Below are 22,629 nucleotides of genomic sequence, written 5' to 3' on the forward strand. Positions count from 1 at the left end.
CGCAGGCAGGGCCATATGGAAAGCACTCTGCGGCTGAGGCAGAAAGAAGGGGCCAATGTGGGTGAGTAAGGCCCACCTCGAAAAATGCCTCCTGCCCCCGCCGGGCCCTGCAAGGCTGAGGGCTGCAGAACTCCCTTCTCGTCAGAGCCCAGGCAAGGGAAGGTGAAGCCTGGCGAGCAGCGTCCACACAGAGCAGCCACCCGCACACCTTTCCAGGGCGAAAAGAAGGAGGAGAGGTCTGTGTTTGGTGGGGCCGACAAAGAGAGGAAGGAGACTGGGAGGGAGGGAAGGAAGGAGGGCCCACCCATGGAAAGGGACTCCATGGTGAGGCTTCTCTTCTCTCACAATGATTGGTGCTTCATTCTTCTCGCGCAATGGGGAGAGGGGCTTTTGCGCATGCTCTATAAGGCATTTTTCTTTTTGGGGAGTTTTAAGTTATTTCCTCTTCATTTTTTACGGGCTTTTTTTGTTTGGAAGACATAGATCGGATTAGAATGTGTTTTGCTGCCAAATTTGGTGTCATTTTGTCCAGTGGTTTTTAAGTTCTGTTAATCCCACAAACGAACATTACGTTTTTATTTATATAGATTTGATAAACAACAAGATTAGTACATAGCAAACGAGAACGCTATGCTGGCTTTTGTATTCGATCACACTTCAGACTCTTCCCAAGTGTCTAGGAATGTGTGATGTTTTGGCGAATAATGCATGCAAATCTGAATAGGGTGGCCTTTTGCAGCTGACAGATGGTAATTTTGTCAGCACCAATTATTTTTAAATGCAAGCCAAGGTCTTTAGGCACTGCACCCAGTGTGCCAATCACCACTGGGAATACCTTGCCTGGCTTGTACCAGAGTCTTTGCAGTTCAATCTTTAAATCCTCATATATTGTAAGCTTTTCCAGTTGCTTCTCACCAATTCTGCTGCCACCTGAGATTGCAACACCCATACTTTGTTTCCCCCCACAATCATGTCCATGTGAAATAATAATAATAATAATAATAATAATAATAATAATAATAATTGTTACAAGTTGTTATTATTATTGCCTGCAGTTGCAAGGAAGATTCATCATCATTTATTTTCTAGTCCCAATTCAAGGTGCAAGTTATCACCTACAAAGCCCTAAACGGTTTGGGACCCGCCTACCTTCGTGACCGTATCTCCCTCCACGTACCATCTCGGGCCCTCCATTCATCTGGGGAGGCCCTTCTTTCGCTCCTGCCAGTTTCACAAGCTCGCCTGGTAAGCACAAGGGAGAGAGCTTTCTCCTCTGCGGCCCCCCGAATTTGGAACTCATTACCTGGAGAAATTAGGAAAGCCCCTATCCTAGAAACCTTTAAAAAGGACCTTAAAACCTGGCTCTTCTGCTGCGCCTTTGCAGAGTAGGTATACAATCCCATACTACTGCTTAGCCTCAACGTTCTGTCATTGGAGTATATGTTGTCCCCCGCTCTGTGGGAAAGCTTGATTCCATAATGAGCCTTCCTCTGCAAATAATCTGTCCCTTTTTACCTAGTCCGAGTTTTAGTTAGTTTTAATTAGTCTCTCTTTTAATCATTACATGTAGCCCGCCCATTGTCATTGTGATTGCACCTATTGTAATTTTATATTGTTATGTATTTACATGTTTTATTTTATTATGATGTTGTTTACTGTTTGTGTTTTTGGTTGTGTTGTGGTTTTATTTTATTGTAATTTGTTGTTCTGGCATGGCCTCATGTAAGGGGAGATGGTGGCAGGGTATAAATAAAAATTATTATTATTATTATTATTATTATTATTATTATTATTTACAAGCATGTTCTCATCCTAATCCTCTACTGCATTTAAGCGTAGCTCTACCTTTCTAGGGTGCATCAACATTGTACAATTAATCCAGTTTGCTACCACTTTCTGCTGTGGCTCAATGCTAAGAGTTGGAAGGTCTTTAGTCTTGCCTGTCAAAGAATGCTTGTCAAACTACAACTCTTGTACATTGCTGATGATGATTCTGATCCCATCTGATTCTGATGGCTTTGGAATCTGGGCTTTTGGAGTTGGAAAGCTACCCCCCACCTTTTGAACCACGGTACTACAGCTCTGTGATGGAGAATTCCAAGTACCTTTGGCACACCTTTGGAGTCTAGTGTCTAGATCCAGGGAAGTCATGCTACCCCTCTATTCTGCCTTGGTCAGGCCACATCTGAAATACTGTGTCCAATTCTGGGCACTGCAATTGAAGGGAGATGTTGACAAGCTGGTGTGTGTTCAGAGGAGGGCGTCTCAAAGGATCAAGGATCTGGAGAACAAGCTCTATGAGGAGCAGCTTAAAGAGCTAGGCATGTTTAGCCTGAAGAAGTGAAGGCTGAGAGGAGACATGATAGTCATGTATAAATAGTGAGAGGAACTCGTAGGGAGGAGGAAGCAAGCTTGTTTACTGCTTCCCTGGAGACTAGGACGTGGACCAATGGCTTCAAACTACAAGAAAGGAGATTCCATCTGAACATTAGGAAGAACTTCCTGACTGTGAGAGCTGTTCAGCAGTAGAACTCTCTGCCTTGGAGTGTGGTAGAAGCTCCTTCTTTGGAGGCTTTTAAGTAGAGGCTGGATGGTCATCTGTTGGGAGTGCTTTGAATGCGATTTTCCTGCTTCTTGGCAGATTGGGGTTGGACTGGATGGCCCACAAGGTCTCTTCCAACTCTATGATTCTATGGCAATCAATTTCAGGATTTGTGGGGATCTCCCCATCGATACTTTGCTTTGTGCCGTTGCTTTGGAGAAGTGTTTGGAGAGGAAAGAGTTCTGCAATTCACAAATCAAAATGTTGCCCATTTTCTGCATTCCCACCTCCTTTTGCGATAAGGAACCAAGAACAAGAGATTGTACTTGGCTACAATACACAACAATAATATGCAAAGTCAAATGTCTGGTGTTAATGCTCCCAATTACCCCCATTTTGGCTTCGATAGTGTGGAGGTATTAACCATTTTTACAAGCACATTACAGCAATGAGAAACTATGCTCTTGCTAATGGGAAAAAGCCCTACTGTCTCTTCCTTTCTTCCAAAACAAAAGTGGTGCATAGAATTCTGTCTTCTGCAGGAACGTTTCCAGCTTATGAACACTTTTATCAATTGTTATTTTGCTTTAAAAAAAAAGAAATTTCTTCTTTCAACAAAATGAAGGATCTGTTTTTGTTTTCAGTTCTTTGCATGCTCTCCGTTCATACACATTTCCCACTCTAATTTAAGTGGACAATTTGGCCTGTAAACGTACAAACACAATTGTCCCGCCAGGTTCCTCGCTAGAGTTCCTGTCATAATAAATCTCTCTTCTTCTCTCTTCATACCATGCGTAATTCTGTTAGTCTTTGCTACAACCTCCACCCATGTTTTAGAATTTGGAACCCATTCCAGGCTTGAATCAGTGCCTCTCCGAATACAAAATATTCCCCAGATGAAAAAGGAGTCAGGGGCCGAGCAACCTCCATTGAGAGTAGTGACCATTGTGGTGCCACAGGGTTCTATCTTGGACCCAGGGTCATTCAACACATTTATATAAATGACTTGGATGATGAAATAGAAGGTGGGATTAAAAAAATTGCAGATGGCACTACATTGGAAGGGATCGCTAAGGGATAGCTCAGAATCCACAGTGACCATAACGTAAGGCCGAACAGGGAATAGGGTTACAGCCAGGGGCGGCTCAACCATTACGCAAAGTAAGCATTCGCAGTATACTTGATTTTGTCCAGGGGCGCTCTTGAGGCGCTCTTGGGGGAAAATAGACCTTGACATATGTGAGTTGTAGTTACTGGGATGTATAGTTCATCTACAATCAAAGAGCATTCTGAACTCCACCAATGATGGAATTGAAGCAAATATGGCACACAGAACTCCCACGACGAACAGATAATATATATCAGTGATTGGTTTTGGGGGGGGGGGGGGGGGGGAGGGGCGCCAAAATACTGTTTGCTTACCGTTGAAAATTACCTAGGGTCGCCTCTGGTTACATCCTGTGTTGGACGGGGTTACACTCCCCCTGAAGACGCAGGTTCGCAGCTTGGGAGTGATCTTGGACTCATCGCTGAGCCTGGAAACCCAGGTTTCAGCGGTGACCAGGGGAGCATTCGCACAGTTAATACTTGTGCGCCAGCTACACCCATACCTTGGGAAGTCTGACTTGGCCATGGTAGTCCACGCTCTGGTTACATCCCATATAGACTACTGCAACACTCTCTACGTGGGGTTGCCTTTGAAGACTGCTCGGAAGCTTCAAATGGTCCAGCATTCGGCAGCCAGGTTTCTAACAGGAGCGGCACTCAGGGAGAATACTACTCCTCTGTTGCGCCAGCTCCACTGGCTGCCAGTTTGCTACCAGGCACAATTTAAAGTGCTGGCGTTAGCCTATAAAGCCCTAAACAGTTCTGGCCGTACTTACCTCTCCGAACGCATCTCTTCCTATGAACTGGCTAGGACACTAAGTCATCTGGGGAGGCCCTGCTCTCTGTCCCGCCTGCATCACAGGTGTGCTTGGCGGGGACAAGAGACAGGGCCTTCTCAGTGATGGCCCCTCGGCTGTGGAACGCCCTGCCTGCAGATATCAGATCGGCCCCCCCTGCTGGCGTTTCGGAGGAAAGTGAAGACCTGGCTGTTCGAACAAGCATTTGATTAAACAGTGTAATTGAACATAGGAATACGGAATAATGGATGATGAGACTGGATTCTGATTTTACTGTTGAGGCGCTAATGATTGTTATACGGATGTTTAATGATTTATGTTACAATTGTTTTTATTTGCCCTATACTTGTCTCGTGATGTTTTGTATTGATGTTGTTCACCGCTTTGAGTCATAGAACAAAAATGTATGTATGTATATCTTATAAGATATACATACATACATTTTTGTTCTATGTCATTATAGATACTTGTGCATTGTTTGCTTTGCACCGCTTTGAGTCGCCTGAGGGCTGAGAAAAGCGGTATATAAATAAAGTAAGTAAGTAAGTAAATAAATAAACAGATAAGAGCAGTGTTTCTCAACCTGGGGGTTGGGACCCCTTGGGGGGGAGTTGTGAGGGAGTTTCAGAGGGGTTGCCAAAGACCACCAGAAAACACACATTTCTGATGGTTTTAGGCACCCCTTTGGGAGAGAAGGGTGAAGATCTCTCTGCCTGTCCTTCTCTTCCTTTTTGGAAACAGACGGAAAATCCTTCTACCAAAAGTCCTCCTCTGCTGTGATTGGCCAGCCTCTCAGCTGGCCTCTCAGACAAGGGGAGGGCTGTTTCTGAAACTCCAAGTGGGAAGTGTTTTCAATGCCTGGCAGCACGGTATGCATGCATGGGCGAGGGAGAGCATGCGAGACTGGAGAGAGGCTCATGTTCTTTCGAGGCTGGGGAAGAGCACCTGCATGATGTGGGACTGAGAGTGGCCCAGCAGCATCAGGAGGAGGAGCGCCATTGTGGGTTGGGTTCAGAGTGCTCTTTGATTGTAGGTTAACTATAAATCTCAGCAACTACAACTGCCGAATGACAAAATCAATCCTGCCTAACCCCATCAGTTTTCATGTGCTGTCGCGCCTGAGGGCTATAGCTCTTAGTGAAAGAGGCATGGACGTGACATCTTTCCCCAGGGGATTGCTTCTTGCCCTCCTTTAGGAAACTGGAACTCTCAAAGACCCAAACACTGTAGATAACTCAAAATAGGTTTTATTGTTCACAAAGAGTTATCTCTTTAAGGCAATAAGCTGGAAGTTTCAAAGGGGTGAAGGAAAATATACATTACAGTCTCTGGTTGTCTTGGGTCCAAGAGGTTTTGAAGCTGAGAAGCTTTTCCAGGACCCTCTTTCTCAATGGCTGCAAATGCCGGAGCAATTCACAACCCCAGTCCAGATGGCCTATGTTTGAAGACACAGGGTCTTCCTCTGGTGCCAAAAGAACTGGTTTGAAGGTGCTTGAGACTTCCCAACGTCTTTCAGGTTGGTCTGAACATGAAGCATAAGTCTCAAGGGTAAGAACCTCAGAATGGGTGCTGAGAGGTAATTTAATCAGGGGCTTTTAGAGCCAAGTCTCTTACTCACGTCCATCTGATAGAAAATCTGAAGGTGGAATAAAAAAGGGAAGCACTCCCCTCCTCCAGGAAGAGGTGGAGCCAAACAATTAAGCTGAAAAAGCAATTCAACTGGTGCAAACAACACTGATTGCTATAAATAACCAATCAATCCAACTATACATAAGCAGGGTAAAAAGGCAGGATTAAGTATGATACAACAGTTTAAATCTTGCAACTAACAGTTCTACACATAGGTGGCGCCACTTGTGCCGTCACATTTCAAATTTTGGCGTATTGGGTATTTGTGCCAAATTTGGGTTCACAGTGCTCTCCTAAATCACTATCTATTCCTCCCAAATCCCTCTAGTATTTTCTGTTGGTCATGGGGTTCTATGTGGGAAGTTTGGCCCAATTCTATCATTGGTGGGGTTCAGAATACTCTTTGATTGTAGGTGAACTATAAATCCGGTGATGCAGTAGGTAAAACCACTGAGCTACTGAACTTGTTGACCGAAAGGTTGCAGGTTTGAATCCGGGGAGCGGTGTAAGCTCCTGCTGTCAGTCCCAGCTTTTTCCAACCTAGCAGTTCTAAAACATGCAAATGTGAGTAGATCAATAGGTACCATTCCAGTGGTGGGAAGGTAATGGCGCTCCATGTAGTCATGCCGGCAACATGACCTTGGAGGTGTCTACAGACAACGGCGACTCTTCGGGGATGAATACCAACTCCCAGTGTCAGACACGACTAGACTTAATGTCAGGGGAAATACTTTGTTGTTGTTCATTCGTTCAGTCATTTCTGACTCTTCGTGACTTCATGGACCAGTCCACGCCAGAGCTCCCTGTTGGTCGTCACTACCCCCAGCTCCTTCAAGGACAATCCAGTCACTTCAAGGATACCATCCATCCATCTTGCCCTTGGTCGGCCCCTCTTCCTTTTTTCCTTCCATTTTCCCCAGCATCATTGTCTTCTCTAAGCTTTCCTTTCCTCTCATGATGTGGCCAAAGAACTTCATCTTGGCCTCTGCTATTCTTCCCTCCAATGAGCAGTCGGGCTTTATTTCCTGAAGTATGGACCGGTTGGATCTTCTCGCAATCCAAGGCACTCTCAGGACTTTCCTCCAGCACCACAGTTCAAAAGCATCTATCTTCCTTCGCTCAGCCTTCCCTATGGTCCAGCTCTCACATCCGTAGGTGACTACGGGGAATACCAATGCTTTAACTATGCGGATCTTTGTTGCCATGTCTCTACTCTATTTTATCAAGATTGGTCATTGCTCTCCTCTCAAGACGTAAGTGTCTCCTGATTTCCTGACTGCAGTCTGCGTCTGCAGTAATCTTTGCACCTAGAAATACAAAGTCTGTCACAACCTCCACGTTTTCTCCCTCTTTTTTCCAGTTGTCAACTATTCTTGTTACCATAATCTTGTTTTTTTTATGTTTAACTGCAACCCAGCTTTTGCACTTTCTTCTTTCACCTTGATTAGAAGGCTCCTCTGCTCCTTGCTTTCAGCCATCAAAGTGGTGTCATCTGCATATCTACTTTACCTTATAAATCCCAGCAATGACAACTCCCAAAAGTCAAGGTCTATTTCCCCCAATCTCCACCAGTATTCACATTATAGCATATTGAGGATTTGTGCCAAGTTTGGTCCAGATCTATCATTGTTTGAGTCCACAGTGCTCTCTGGATGTAGGTGAACTACAACTCCAAAACTCAAGGTCAGTGCTCAGCAAACCCAGTATTTTCTCTTGGTCATGGGGTTTTGTGTGCCAAGTTGGTTCAATTCCATCATTGGAGGAGTTCAGGATGCTCTTTGATTGTAAGGTAACTATAAATCCCAGCAACTACAACTCCAATTGACAAAATCAATTCCCCAACCCTACCAGTATTCAAATTGGGGCGTATTGGGTATTTGTGCCAAATTTGGTCCAGTGAATGAAAATACATCCTGTATATCAGATATTTACATTTCCATTCATAAAAGTAGCAAAATTACAGTTCTGAAGTAGCAATGAAAATAATGTTATGGTTGGGGGTCACCACTACATGAGGAACTGTGTTAAGGGGTCGTGGCATTAGGAAGGCTGAGAACCACTGTTATAAATGAAGAAAAACACTCCATCAAGAAGAGGCTATAGTGGTTTACTGTTGCTTGAGTCTACTGGGAACAACCAGTTTCTGCCCGCTGTTCTCTGCTTCCCCTGATGGATTGAATGCATGTTACTTTTACACTTTGAACCAGTTAGCAGCAATTGAAGTAAGCTGGGGACAAGGAGGTAAATGAGGATAGATGCGGGGAATGCCGTGGATGTAGCGTACCTGGATTTCAGTAAGGCCTTCGACAAGGTCCCCCATGACCTTCTGGCAAACAAACTAGTCCAATGTGGGCTAGGCAAAACTACGGTGAGGTGGATCTGTGATTGGTTAAATGGACGAACCCAGAGGGTGCTCACTAATGCTTCCTCTTCATCCTGGAAAGAAGTGACGAGTGGAGTGCCGCAGGGTTTCGTCCTGGGTCTGGTCCTGTTCAACATCTTTATTAATGACTTAGATGAAGGGTTAGAAGGCAGGATCATCAAGTTTGCAGACGACACCAAATTGGGAGGGAGAGCCAATACTCCAGAGGACAGGAGCAGAATTCAAAATGATCTTGATAGATTAGAGAGATGGGCCAAAACTAACAAAATGAAGTTCAACAGTGACAAATGCAAGATACTCCACTTAGGCAGAAAAAATGAAATGCAAAAATACAGAATGGGGGACAATGCCTGGCTCGAGAGCAGTACGTGTGAAAAAGATCTTGGAGACCTCGTGGACAACAAGTTAAACATGAGCCAACAATGTGACATGGTGGCAAAAAAAGCCAATGGGATTTTGGCCTGCATCAATAGGAGCATAGTGTCTAGATCTAGGGAAGTCATGCTACCCCTCTATTACGCTTTGGTTAGACCACACCTGGAATATTGTGTCCAATTCTGGGCACCACAATTCAAGAGAGATATTGACAAGCTGGAATGTGTCCAGAGGAGGGTGACTAAAATGATCAAGGGTCTGGAGAACAAGCCCTATGAGTAGCGGCTTAAAGAGCTGGGCATGTTTAGCCTGAAGAAGAGAAGGCTGAAAGGACATATGATAGCCATGTATAAATATGTGAGAGGAAGCCACAGGGAGGAGGGAGCAAGCTTGTTTTCTGCTTCCCTGGAGACGAGGACGTGAAACAATGGCTTCAAACTACAAGAAAGGAGATTCCATCTGAACATTAGGAAGAACTTCCTGACTGTGAGAGCCGTTCAGCAGTGGAACTCTCTGCCCCGGAGTGTGGTGGAGGCTCCTTCTTTGGAAGCTTTTAAACAGAGGCTGGATGGCCATTTGTCAGGGGCGATTTGAATGCAATATTCCTGCTTCTTGGCAGAAGGGGGTTGGACTGGATGGCCCATGAGGTCTCTTCCAACTCTTTGATTCTATGAGTGGAGAAGTACGAAGTTGGGACATTTTAAAAGCAACTGAAAAAGTGAGGAGATACGTTCATTAGTGGGATGATCGTAGTTAAATTGGGATAGTTGGAAACTATATGGAATTCTTATAGCAACCCCTTCCTAGCTTCATGGTTAATTGAAAATCCTGGAGGCAAGCAACAAAACAGCCATAATGTGCTGACCGGGCCATACAAGGAATTGTGACCTAAAATCTGCAAAAATGTGTAAATGGGAGAAAATGGCATACAAAGCTGCATATGTTATGGGAAACTGAATGCAAAAGTAATGTGAATTATGTGTTTAAAAATGCAAACAGATGTAGAAACGGGATGAAATTAAATTGACTTACGGCTGATTACGTGCAAAACGACACAGACCAGAAATACATTCATGCCTCCATAGCTCACAGTGACCTCCACAACTGGATGTCGTCTGAGGTCAGCCTGCATTGGAAATTATCTGTTCTCCTAAGGACTTCTCTTAGCTTGGCCACAAAAGTGACCCATTTGCCACCTTTAGAGGATGCCAGAACTACAATAAGACAGCTCTGTACCTTTTGCACTGTGGTTCTCGCCCTCAGCAGTGTGTTGAGTCTGAGAAATCTCTCCTGGCCACATCTTTGCTGCTGTTTGCCAGCATTTTGTCAAAACGTGGCTCTTTCAGACAGCATTCCATATTCACTCAAGGCAGCTGGACCAAGTTTCTTTCAACTAGCATTTTTTCCCCTGACATCTTTTGGCTGGCTTTCCAGAGGTTTCTGCTTCTAAAGTATATTTTTATTCTGCTTAGCATTTTATTACGGGCATTTGTCTTATTATGATTGAACGTTCCTTTGGGCACCATCCGTTTGCCAGAGAACATGGCACATAAATTTGAAATATGTTTGTAAAATCCACAGTCAACTGGACATTAGGGACATCGAAATCTCACAAGGCCCAGCTGGTGCCAAACCTTTCTGAGCAAATGCGGAGTAGTGTTTTTATTAGGTTCTTGTGGGTTTTTTCGGGCTATAGGGCCATGTTCTAGAGGCATTTCTCCTGACGTTTCGCCTGCATCTATGGCAAGCATCCTCAGAGGTAGTGAGGTCTGTTGGAATTAGGACAATGGGTTTATATATCTGTGGAATGGCTGGGGTGGGGCAAAGAGCTCTTCTCTGCTGGAGCTAGGTGTGAATGTTTCAACTGACCACCTTCATTAGCATTTGAAGGTCTGGCTGAGCCTGGGAAAATCTTTTGTTGAGAGGTGTTAAGATGTGCCTGGTTGTTTCCTCTCTGCTGTTTAGTGTTTTTATTGTTAAGCTAGGATTGTGGGAGAATTTATTTATTTATTTATTTGGGGTGCTTCTACCCCGCCCTTCTCAACCCCCTAGTTGCCTAACAATTACAAAATACAATACAATATACGATACACAAATTACCATATAATATCACAGTTATAACTAATTAAAACAATCAACAGTATACTAGCATCAATAAAAACATCTTGTGGTCAATGTTCACCAAATCCAAGTCGATAAACCATTTAGCATCGTCATTGTCCTTTCCTACTCTGGTCATTATTGGTTGTCTTTGTCCATCTGCCAGCTTACCCGAAGGCCTGGTCCCACATCCAGGTCTTTAGCTTCCTTCTGAAGGAGAGGAGGGATGTTGATGTCCTAATTTCCCCGGGGAGCGCATTCCACAGGCGAGGGGCCACCACCGAGAAGGCCCTGTCCCTCGTCCCCACCAGTCTCGCTTGTGATAAAGGTGGGGCCGAAAGCAGGGCCCCCTCAGCAGATCTTAGACTCCGAGGTGGGACGTAGAAGGAGATACGTTCGGACAGGTACGCTGGGCCGGAGCCGTAAAGGGTTTTGTAGGTCAAAACCAGCAGGGTTTGAATCCCTGGAAATCCAGTGGGTGACCTTGGGCAAGTCACACTCTCTCAACTTCAGAAGAAAAGCCATGGAAAACCCTTTCCCAAGAAATCTCCACAAAGGGTTCAACGTAGGGTTGGCATCAGTCAGAAAGGAACACAAGAAGAAAAGTTAAGAACTGCAGTCATTAAATAATCCTTTTGCTTCCCTGGTTCCCTGGTTCCATTGTCTGATGTCAATGGGGATGAGGCTTTTCCTGGGCCTGAGTCAAGTCCAGGCTTTGCTGAGAGGCCCCAGGTTTTCCATGAACAGAGTACTTCTCCTATAGATTCTCAAGGTCAAATTTCTGAAGGAGGCCCACAGCAGCCTTCCTCTGAGAAACTGTCTTCTGAGGATGATTTGTCAGGTGCAGAATTTAATGAGTTCAAAGATAGAAGACCAAGGTCTCAAGATCGCCGAAGGTCAGCCCGTCTGCTTAAAAAGAGAGATAAGTAACCCTTATCTGGGTTGTAAAGGCAAACAGAATGTTTTCCTTTCGGTTCATGGGACAAGAAAAGTTTTATGTGAGATGAGGAAAGGATTTTAGCTCAGTCTGGTCAACGTTGAATTTTCATAATGGTCTTGTTTCCAAGTGGATTTCTAATTTCATGTTTCAAGTTTTGCCAGGTTCTTGTTCTGGGTATTGGATCTCTATGCTGTCTTGTTCTTTTGGAGTTTGCTTCTTTGGATCATGTGGTTTTTTACCTTTGTACCCTTAAGTTGATGGACTATTTATTACCTTTGGTAAATACTCAGAGGCGGCCCTAGGTAATTTTCAACGGTAAGCAAACAGTATTTAGCCCCCCCCCCCCCAAATCACTGATATTGGTGGAGTTCAGAATGCTCTTTGATTGTAGGTGAACTATACATCCCAGTAACTACAACTCTCCTATGTCAAGGTCTATTTTCCCCCAAGAGCTCAAGAGCGCCCCTGGGCAAAATCAACTATACTGCAAATGCTTACTTTGCGTAATGGGTTGAGCCGCCCCTGTAAATACTGTTTTGGACTATACATTTTTTTATCATTTTTATTGCTTTGCTTACGTATATTCTTCAATAAACCGCTTGCTGATTTTACTATACTGGTGTGGTGTTTAAGGACAGTGGTGTTTTTGCTCTGGGATACGAGACAGTAGGTTCCATGCAGCTGCCAATGGTTGAGCATCTTTACTAGGATGTTATGTGGCTCTTTAAAAGGGCTCCTAATGCTACTCTATAGCAGACTTTCTCCCAGAAGAGATTAGGGACAATTGGTCACTCAGGCAGCTACTTTGTGCATAAAGGACAAAATGCAAATGATTATTATCTAACTAAGCCATGCGCAGTGTGGCTTTAGGCTGGGACATGGTACTGAGACAGCCTTGGTCACCTTAGTGGATGATCTTTGCTGGGAACTGGACAGGGGGAGTGTGTCCCTGTTGGTTCTGCTAGACCTCTCATCGGCCTTCGATACCGTCAACCACGGTATCCTTCTGAGACGCCTCGCGGGAATGGGCCTCGGGGGTACTGCTTTGCAGTGGCTCCAGTCCTTCCTCAAGGGTTGCTCCCAGAAGGTGTTGCTAGGGGACTCCTGCTCGACCCCGCGGCTATTGTACTGTGGAGTTCCACAGGCCTCAGTACTGTCCCCTATGCTGTTCAACATATACATGAAGCCGTTGGGAGAGATCATCTGGTGTTTCAGGGTCCGGTGTCATCTGTACGCAGATGATGTTCAACTCTGTTACTCCTTCCCACCTGCTACTAAGGAGGCTGTTCAAGTCCTGAACCGGTGCTTGGCCACTGTAATGGACTGGATGAGGGCCAGCAGATTGAAACTAAATCCAGACAAGACAGAGGTACTCCTGGTCAGTCGAAAGGCTGAACAGGGCATAGGTTTACAGCCTGTGCTTGATGGGGTTACACTCCCCCTGAAGGCGCACGTTCGCAGTTTGGGAGTGATCCTGGACTCATCGCTGAGCCTGGAACCCCAGGTTTCGGTGGTGGTCAGGGGAGCTTTTGCACAATTAAAGCTTGTGCGCCAGCTACGCCCATACCTTGGGAAGTCTGACTTGGCCATGGTAGTCCATGCTGTGGTTACATCCCGTATAGACTACTGCAACGCTCTCTACGTGGGGTTGCCTCTGAAGACTGCCCGGAAGCTGCAATTGGTCCAACGAGCGGCAGCCAGATTACTAACAGGAGCAGGGTACAGGGAGCATACTACTCTTCTGTTGCGCCTGCTCCACTGGCTTCCAATTAGCTTCCGAGCACAATTCAAAGTGCTGGTGTTGACCTATAAATCCCTAAATGACTCCGGCCCAGTTTGCCTGTCCAAACGGATTCTCCCCTATGAACCATCAAGGTTGTTAAGATCTTCTGGAGGGGCCCTGCTCTCGGTCCCACCACCCTCGCAATCGCGTCTGGTGGGGACGAGGGACAGGGCCTTCTCGGTGGTGGCCCCTCGGCTCTGGAACTCTCTCCCACTGGAGATTAGATCTGGCCCTTCTCTCCTGACTTTTAGAAAGCTGGTGAAATCTTGGCTTTGGAATATGGCATTTGATGATTGAGTCAATAATTCTTGACTACACTGACGGATGGTGATGAATTGTGATTTCATTCTGATGACCTGGCCTTATGTAATTATATGATTGTATTTTAATGTATTTTATGGATTAGTGTATTATGAGGTTGTGATGTTTTTATATTATTGCCTTCTGTTTGAACCATATTATGAATCTTCTGTTGTGAACCAGCCTGAGTCCCTCTTCGGAGGTCGAGAAGACCGGGTTATAAAAGCTCTAAATAAATAAATAATAATAAATATATGTTGTGTATACATGCAGACACATGTGCAGCTCTCAGGTCCTAACATATGTCCAGTGTTGCTCTTGTGGCCAAAAAAGATTGTACACCACTGTCTTCAGGTAACACAGCAGGAGGCCCGGCATTTCATAAAATGCATATTTAATAGCCTGAAACCAGAGGAAGAACAGTATGTACAATCCTATCCCTCAAAATACTCTCCTCTTTTCCTCCTTCTGCTCCTTCCAGACTCCATCCTGCCAGTATTCGTCATGTGCATAAACCGATAAGCGGGTTGTGCTGTTATTTTAAGAACGGGAGAACCAAAAAAAGACATGGCATTCTTGGAGAGTGACAGGAAGTCATAAGCAGACTCATTGTGGGGGAAATGGCCTAGTCTTGCTCAATTGTTAGAAAGCAGATGGAGGTAATAAGCAGAAAAGTCACTGTGGTCAATATTCTATGTGCCCTTGAGTCATGTCCGCCACTGTTTCAGATTAAGGTTGCCAGCTGATGAGTCATAAATGGACGTGACTTGCTCTTGTGCCTTTAACACCAATTCAATCCGTCAAAATAAGCTATTTCTAGATGACCAGCCATGTTAGTCTGTTCCAGGGAAACCATGAAAGAGCTTTGTGGCTCATTGAAGACGAACCAATTTCCTTCTGGCATTAGTTTTCATGGGATTATTCATTTTATGCATGAGATCTTACCATTGTTGGAAGATAAGTATGCCCATGCTTTAGTCAGGGTGAGAACTATAAATACTGAGGGGAAAGAGAATTGAAATGCCAAAAACAGTGGCTTGAAAGCTATTCATGTCATGAACCTGTGTACATTTTCTTATGCATGCAGTTGTAATTTTTTTGGTAGTTGTACAATTGATGTATTCACTTTTTAGTCAAGTTCCTTATATGTAACCATTTTAAAAGGTCCTCAATTCCTTTCTTAGACCCAACTTAAGTTGACGTTATTTGCCATCAATCCAGCCATCAATCCGACTTATGGCGACCCTATGAATAAGAGCCCTCCAAGGGTCCCAGTCATCAACAGCTCTTGCAGACTCGGAGCAATGATTTCTTTGGTTGAATCAATCAACCATTTGTGCTTTAGGTGGTACCAACTGAAATGGAGGCATTGAATCAACTGGATTCACCTGTGTTTTGCTTCACTATTCAACTATTCGTTGAATGCCGTGACTCCTTAATACATTTCCTCATGTTGTGGTGACCTGCAGCCATAAAATTATTTTCATTGCCACTTTATAACTGTAATTTTGCTACTGTTATGAATTGTAATGTAAATATCTGATATGCAGGATGTATTTTCATTCACTGGACCAAATTTGGCACAATACCCGATATGCCCCAATTTGAATACTGGTGGGTTTGATTTTGTCATTTGGAAGTTGTAGTTGCTGTGATTTAAAGTTAACCTAGAATCAAAGAGCATTCTGAACTCCACCAATGATGGAATTGAATCAAACTTGGCACACAGAACTCCCATGACCAACAGAAAATACTGGAAGGGTTTGGTGGACATTGATGTTGAGTTTTGGAGTTGTAGTTAACCTACATCCAGAGAGTACTGTGGACTCAAATAATGCTGGATCTGGACCAAACTTGGGGTGAATACTCAATAGGCCCAAATGTGGACACTGGTGGAGTTTGGGGAAAATAGACTTGATATTTGGGAGTTGTTGTTGCTGGGATGTATAGTTCAACTACAATCAAAGAGCATTCTGAACTCTACCAACAATAGAATTGGGCCAAACTTCCCACACAGAACCCCCATGAGCAACAGAAAATACTGACACCTCCTTGAGAATCACTGGGCTATAGTTATGTGTTTTGTTTTGGACTGGGATGATCTGTTTTGGAAAACATTTTGAATTACTAATGATGGAGCAACTTGAGAACTAACATTATTGTACTGTGAAGATGTGGTGGCCATCCATAAGACGTTAACTGTCCAGTATGAACAAGAGGATAACAAAAGTACAGAAGAGTTGTTTTTTTAAAAAAAATTCAGGATTGGGGAAACAGAAGACCATCTTGCTCTCTAGACCGATCAACACCTACCAATATGGTTGATGAAGAGACATAATAGAAGGAGTATCGGCATCTGGAGAGACATGCATTCCCCATTCCAGGTGTACCTTTTTCAGGCTAAAATATCTCTGCCAAACACAATAAACATTTTTGTACTGAAAAGATCACATGACAGGCAATAACTGGACTGGTAGATCTGAAACAGTAATCTCAAAATTATGACACTCATCAATGGTTTCCAATCAAGGTGTCCCTTCCACAAAGCTGAATAAAATCCAACATTATCTGCTTTGAACTGTAATATATTGCAGTTTGGAATCAGATAACTCAGTTCAAAATGGATATTCTGGGATTTTCTGCCTTGATATTCTGGGATATAGGGCTGTGTGGAAGGCCCTAGATGTCTATCTGAACTGTCAAGGAGCTTTCCGAGGTGCTGAATCTCCTTAAAGGCTTAGGAATTGCCCTTTAAGAGTTCACTTAATTTTGAAACTACAGTAGAGTCTCGCTTATCCAACCTTTGCTCATCCAATGTTCTGTATTAGCCAGGACAGTTTTCCTTCAGCTCATATACACAGTTGTTTCAATACATTGTAATGTTTTGGTGCTAAATTCGTAAATACAGTAATTACTAGATAATATTACTGTGTATTGGACTGCTTTTTTTTTGTTGATTTGTTGTAAAGCATGATGTTTTGGTGCTTAATTTGTAAAATCATAACGTAATTTGATGTTTAATAGGTTTTTCCTTAATTCCTCCTTATTATCCAACATTTTCACTTATCCAACATTCTGCCAGTCTATTTATGTTGGATAAGCGAGACTCTACTGTAATACCAGGAGTGGATCCAACTCTCCACCACCTTCCGTTTGCATGTATTCAGTGACTAGAGATAGATTCATAGGATTTTCAGTCAACCAGTCATTGATGACTTTCAACCATGGGAAGACTGGAGACTTGAGCTCAGGTGTGATCTTTCCATCTGGATTTCTTTCTTAACTAGTCTGCGTATGGAACATTTATTTATTTATTTATTTGAGTCGTAGGCGTTTGAGTCGTTGTCGCCCGTAGGTGACTCAACGTGGTTCACAACAAGAGCAAAAAGACAATCATAACAATATACAATTTAAAAACCATTAAGAGCATAATATACAAAGTAATGACACATCAATAACAACACATTAACATCTCGTAACTAGAATCATGATCCAATTCGTCGTCTATAATTCCGTTCCTATATTCATCGTATTCATTGCACTGTTTATCCGAATGCCTGTTCAAACAGCCAGGTTTTTAGTTTTCTCCGAAACACCATTAACGTAGGAGCTGATCTAATGTCCAAGGGAAGGGCGTTCCACAGCCGAGGGGCCACCACAGAGAAGGCCCCTCCAACTGTTTCACCCCAGGTTGGTTTCTCTCCTAGATCCACACATATGACATTGATCTTTGCCTTTCCCCCCCAAGTGAGTTTTTATATATTATTATTTATTTTATTTATTTATTTCTTGCATTTATTGACCGCCCCTCTCAGCCCGGAGGCGACTCGGGGCGGTGAACAACAACAACAAGAAGACAATGTACAGTGAATAAAGACAATACAAACCAGGGTTTGCAATCACTTCTATTTAAAAAACCCTGACAGTTTCCTTTCTACAGAGTGCGTTTTCTCACCTGAAAAAAGCAAACGTCTTAGCAACCAAAGGATAATTTACCTTCAAAATGCATAAACAAAACCCAAACTATAATAATAATAATAATAATAATAATAATAATAATAATACACTGCTTTTTCTCTCCACAAAGGAGACTCAAAGTGGCTTCAGAGTAGTGGTTCTCAGCCTTCCTAATGGTGCGACCCCTTAATACATTTCCTCATGATGTGGTGACCACCTACCATAAAATGGTTTTTGTTGCTACTTCATAACTGTAATTTTGCTACTGTTAGGAATCATTATGTAAATATCTGGTATGCAGGATCTTTTTTCAATCACTGGACCAAATTTGGCACAAATACCCAACACACCCAAATTTGAATACTGGTGGGGTTGGGGGAAGATTGCTTTTGTAATTTGAAAGTTGTAATTGCGGGGATTTATAGTTCAGCTACAATCAAAGAGCATTCCGAACTCTACCAGTGATAAAATTGGGCCAAACTTCCCACACAGAACCCCCATGACCAACAGAAAATATTGTAACACCCTCTTGTGACCCCTCCAGGGGCCCTGACCCCCAGGTTGAGAAACGCTGCTTTAAAGTATAATTAAACATTGCAAAGGATGGCTTTGAGGATGAGTCCAAGCTTCTTTGTAGGGTGCAATTTTTGTTTGTTTGTTCTCCCTCTACTTTCTCCACAGCTACATTACAGAAAAAAGTGAAAGAAAGCTCTTTTCCTTCCCCCACTCCTCTCTTTGCGTTTACATTTTTTCTGGTCTGGAAACTGGCCAGGAGGCAGAAATGCTGGTCAAGTCAGTTGATCCCTGGCCAGTTAGTGACCCTGTTTCCAAAGCTCCCAATTGTACACAATAATGAAAAAACTGCATGTCTGCAATCCTGGGAATGTTGTCCCAATATATTCACAGATATGGACTTCTACATAATATTCCATTTGTTGTTGTTATGTGCCTCCAGGTCCTTTCTGAGGCATGGCAACCCAAAAGTGAACCCATCATGGGTTTCTTTTTGGCATGGTTTGTCCAGAAGGGGTTTGCCATTGCCCTCAACTGTGTGATTTGCTCAAAGTCATTCATAGAGTGATGCTTTAGAACATACATAACAAACGTATTTAATACCAGTTGGAGGACAATGTGTGTGTATGTAAAGCTGGAGACCAGCACATTTTAGAGCTGTAGTCTGTCAAGAATATGAATGTGAAAGGCAGAGTGTACGAGGGGCATTCATTAAATATTTTCCCTGACCCACTTCTATTTATCACAGGATGCTGATACTGCACATGTGTAATGATATAAGTCTCTATAAGTTATGTGCCAATTTACAACTCAGAACTGAAAACAGTCTTGATTTTACAGGTGCTGAAGTGGTGTGAGGTTTGAGAATGGACCCAGTGGAATACATAGCAGTCCTCAAGTTCCTTTCCTTGAAAGGCCGCACACCAAAGGATACGTACAATGAGATTAAAGAGGTTTATGGTGATGATTCCCCCTCATATGATGTAGTCAAGGACTGGCATCGTCAATTCAAATATGGTCAGACTTCGGTGGAAACAGCTCCAACTCCAGGGCGACCCCACTCTGCGATTGATGAACACACCATCTGGTGAGTGGAGGTCACCATTTTGGAAACTGACCGCTCGCCACGTCCTCGGCTGCTCACACCTTTGCAGAAGCAGGAATGACTCAAATGCTCCCAGGCTCCATTAACCATTGTTAATGGAGCCTGTTAATTGCAATGGAAACCAGGAGGACTTTTTCAGCAGACCGATCACAGAGGATGAAAGCTGGGTCCATCCTGAGACTAAAGTCCAGTCGATGCAATGGAAGCATAATTCCTTATTGCCTCCAAAGAAGGCATGTGCCCAACTCTCGGCAGGGATTGGGAAAGACCATCAGAAAACACAGTATTTTCTGTTCATCATGTATGGGAAGTTTGGCCTAATTCTTTCGTTGGTGGGGTTCAGAATGCTCTTTGATCGTAGGTGAACTATACATCCCAGCAATGACAACTCCGAAATGTCAAGGTCTATTTCCCCCAAACTCCATCAGTGTTCTCATTTGAGCATATTGAGTATTTGTGCCAAGTTTGGTCCAGATCCATCATTGCTTGAGTCCACAGTGCTCCCGGCATGTAGGTGAACTACAACTCCAAAACTCAAGGTCAATGCCCACCAAATCTTCCAGTATTTTCTCTTGGTCATGGGTTCTGTGTGCCAAGTTTGGTTCAATTCCATCGTTGGTGGAGTTCGGAATGCGGTTTGATTGTAGATGAACTGTAAATCCCAGCAACTACAACTCCCAAATGACAAAATCAACCCCCCACAACCCCACGAGTATTCAAATTGGGCGTATTGTGTATTTGTGCCAAATTTGCGCACCAAAAGTCGCCTCTTCTCCTGACTTTCTCTTCAGCCATTGGGACCAAGAGAGAGAGAGAGAGAGAACCCCTCCAGCTGGAGGTATCTCCCACCTCTGCTCCCTCCTTTGTTTTTGCGCCTACCTTCAGGAAAGGTGGGCATCTCCACCTCTGTCTCTCTCTCTCTCTCTCTCTCTCTCTCTCTCGGTCCCAATGGCTGAGGAGAAAGTCAGGAGAAGAGGTGACTTTTGGTGCACACGCTGGGGTCTTCAGGCCTCTGGACCCAAAGCAGGCCAGGCAAGGGAGCAAGTGCGGCAAGTGTAGTTACTGGGATGTATAGTTCACCTACAATCAAAGAGCATTCTGAACTCCACCAATGATGGAATTGAACCAAATATGGCACACAGAACTCCCACGACAAACAGAAAATATATATCAATGATTGGTTGGGGGTGGGGGTGGGGGCCAAAATACTGTTTGCTTACCGTGGAAAATTACCTAGGGCCACCTCTGGTCACAACATTAGGAAGGTTGAGAAACCCTACACTAAGCAATGACCATGAAAGAGGCACAGAGCCCCTCCTGTTCAGATGTCTTGGTTCCATACTCTCCTAGTGATATATTTTTCTGCAAGAACAGCCTTAGATGCTCCTGGTTTAGTGCTCAAGCACTGAGGCAAAAGTGTCACAAATCCTCTTGCTGCCACAAGCCCACCCTTGCTCTTACCTTCTGCAGCCACTGTGTGTTGTTCTCCATGATGTCTTCCAGCTGCTGAAGCCTCTTTACTGGCCACTTGGCTTCAGAGACAGATGGGGCATCTCTTTGGAGAGAGTTGGAAACCTGGTAATCAGCAGCAGAGGAGTCACAGCTGCCCACCTCTGGCAACAGGAACGTATAGGTGCAGGAACCCTGTTGCACCCGGTGCTGGATCCGTTCTGCAGCATCCTTCCCTTTGGGACCAAGCCCCAAAGCCCCTAGATCGATCCCTGCCCATACAAGGAAGAAGAAAGATCCCGATGACCACCAGCCACCCATATTGCAGTCCTGCCTTAGAAAGAGAGAGAAAAATCTTGTCTGCCAGTTTCAACCCCACACCGTTATCTTCTGGACCAGTTCCTCCAACTAGGGGTGTTCGGACAGCTCTCAGGCTAGGACTGAAGGTTTCAAGAATGCTGTTTATGTGAGAAGGAAAGTCCCTATGACTACTTTCTCAGTTCTCTGGCTCACATTCGCTGGACAGCTGCTGGAAGTTTTAAGATTACGTTTGATAAACCCTCCCACCGTCTCCCTGCTCTCGTCCCATCCCACTCCACGCTGTCTTGGCCTCAGCAGGTTTCTGGAACATGGTCAGGCTTCATTTAAGGATGTTTGCTGAGTCAAGTTCTGCTTCTGATGAGATAATGAGGCCACAAGAATGTACACTCTGAGGTCAGATCTTTCTGCTTTGTTTGCTCCAGCACACTCTCAAGTTCTCCTGGCCAGCTTGGCAGAAACAGTGTTGGTCTTCCCAAAAACCCCAGAGGAGTATTTTGCAGTTTCGCTTCAGTGATAATGTGAGAATATGGAAAGGAATCCCTTTTGGGAATGCAAAAGAACCTAATATTGTACTTAGATTGTTTGTTACTGTGTACCTTCAGGTCATTTCTGACCTATGGTGACCTTAAGTGATCCTACCATGTTTTTTGGAGGCTGAAAGTGTGTCACTTGCTCAAGGTCACTGAGTGGGTTTCTTTAACTGAGCAGGGAACTGAAGTATGTCCCAAATGGACACAACGTGACCCCTGAATGAAGCACAGAGTGTTTGAGGACCGGGACATCCGTAGGGATACCAAGGTGCTTGTTTATAAAGCTATTGTCCTTCCAACCCTGCTATATACCTGCGAGATGTGGATTACCTACAGACGTCACATGCAACTCCTAGAATGATTCCATCAGCGTTGCCTCTGAAAAATCCTGCAAATCTCTTGGGAAGACAGGTGAACAAATGTGAGCATACTGGAAGAAGCAAAGACCACCAGCATTGAAGCGATGGTCCTCCACCATCAACTCTGCTGGACCGGCCACATTGTCTGGATCCCCGACCACCATCTCCCAAAGCAGTTGCTCTACTCCGAACTCAAGAACGGAAAACAAAATGTTGGTGGACAGGAAAAGAGATTTAAAGATGGGCTCAAAGCCAACCTTAAAAACCCTGGCATAGACACTGAGAACTGGGAAGCCCTGGCCCTTGAGCGCTCCAGCTGGAGGTCAGCTGTGACCAGCAGTGCTGCAGAATTTGAAGAGGCATGAATGGAGGGCGAAAGAGAGAAATGTGCCAAGAGGAAGACGCGTCAAGCCAACCCCGACCGGGACCGTCTTCCACC

The 22,629-nt window shown here is 44.3% G+C and overlaps 1 protein-coding gene across 1 annotated transcript in view; it reads right to left on the reverse strand.

Moving 5' to 3' along the window:
* Nucleotides 1–21,605, reverse strand: part of LOC132781453 (angiopoietin-2-like) — a 51,978-nt gene extending 30,373 nt beyond the window's left edge. Inside the window, exon 1 of the mRNA XM_067473711.1 lies at nt 20,993–21,605. Within this exon, the coding sequence (XP_067329812.1) occupies nt 20,993–21,301 (309 nt within the window). The 5' untranslated portion in view covers nt 21,302–21,605. The remainder of the gene's footprint in view (nt 1–20,992) is intronic.
* Between the last annotated feature and the right edge of the window lie 1,024 nt (nt 21,606–22,629).

This window comes from Anolis sagrei, chromosome X, assembly GCF_037176765.1.
Source record: "Anolis sagrei isolate rAnoSag1 chromosome X, rAnoSag1.mat, whole genome shotgun sequence".
Taxonomy (NCBI): Eukaryota; Metazoa; Chordata; class Lepidosauria; order Squamata; family Dactyloidae; genus Anolis; species Anolis sagrei.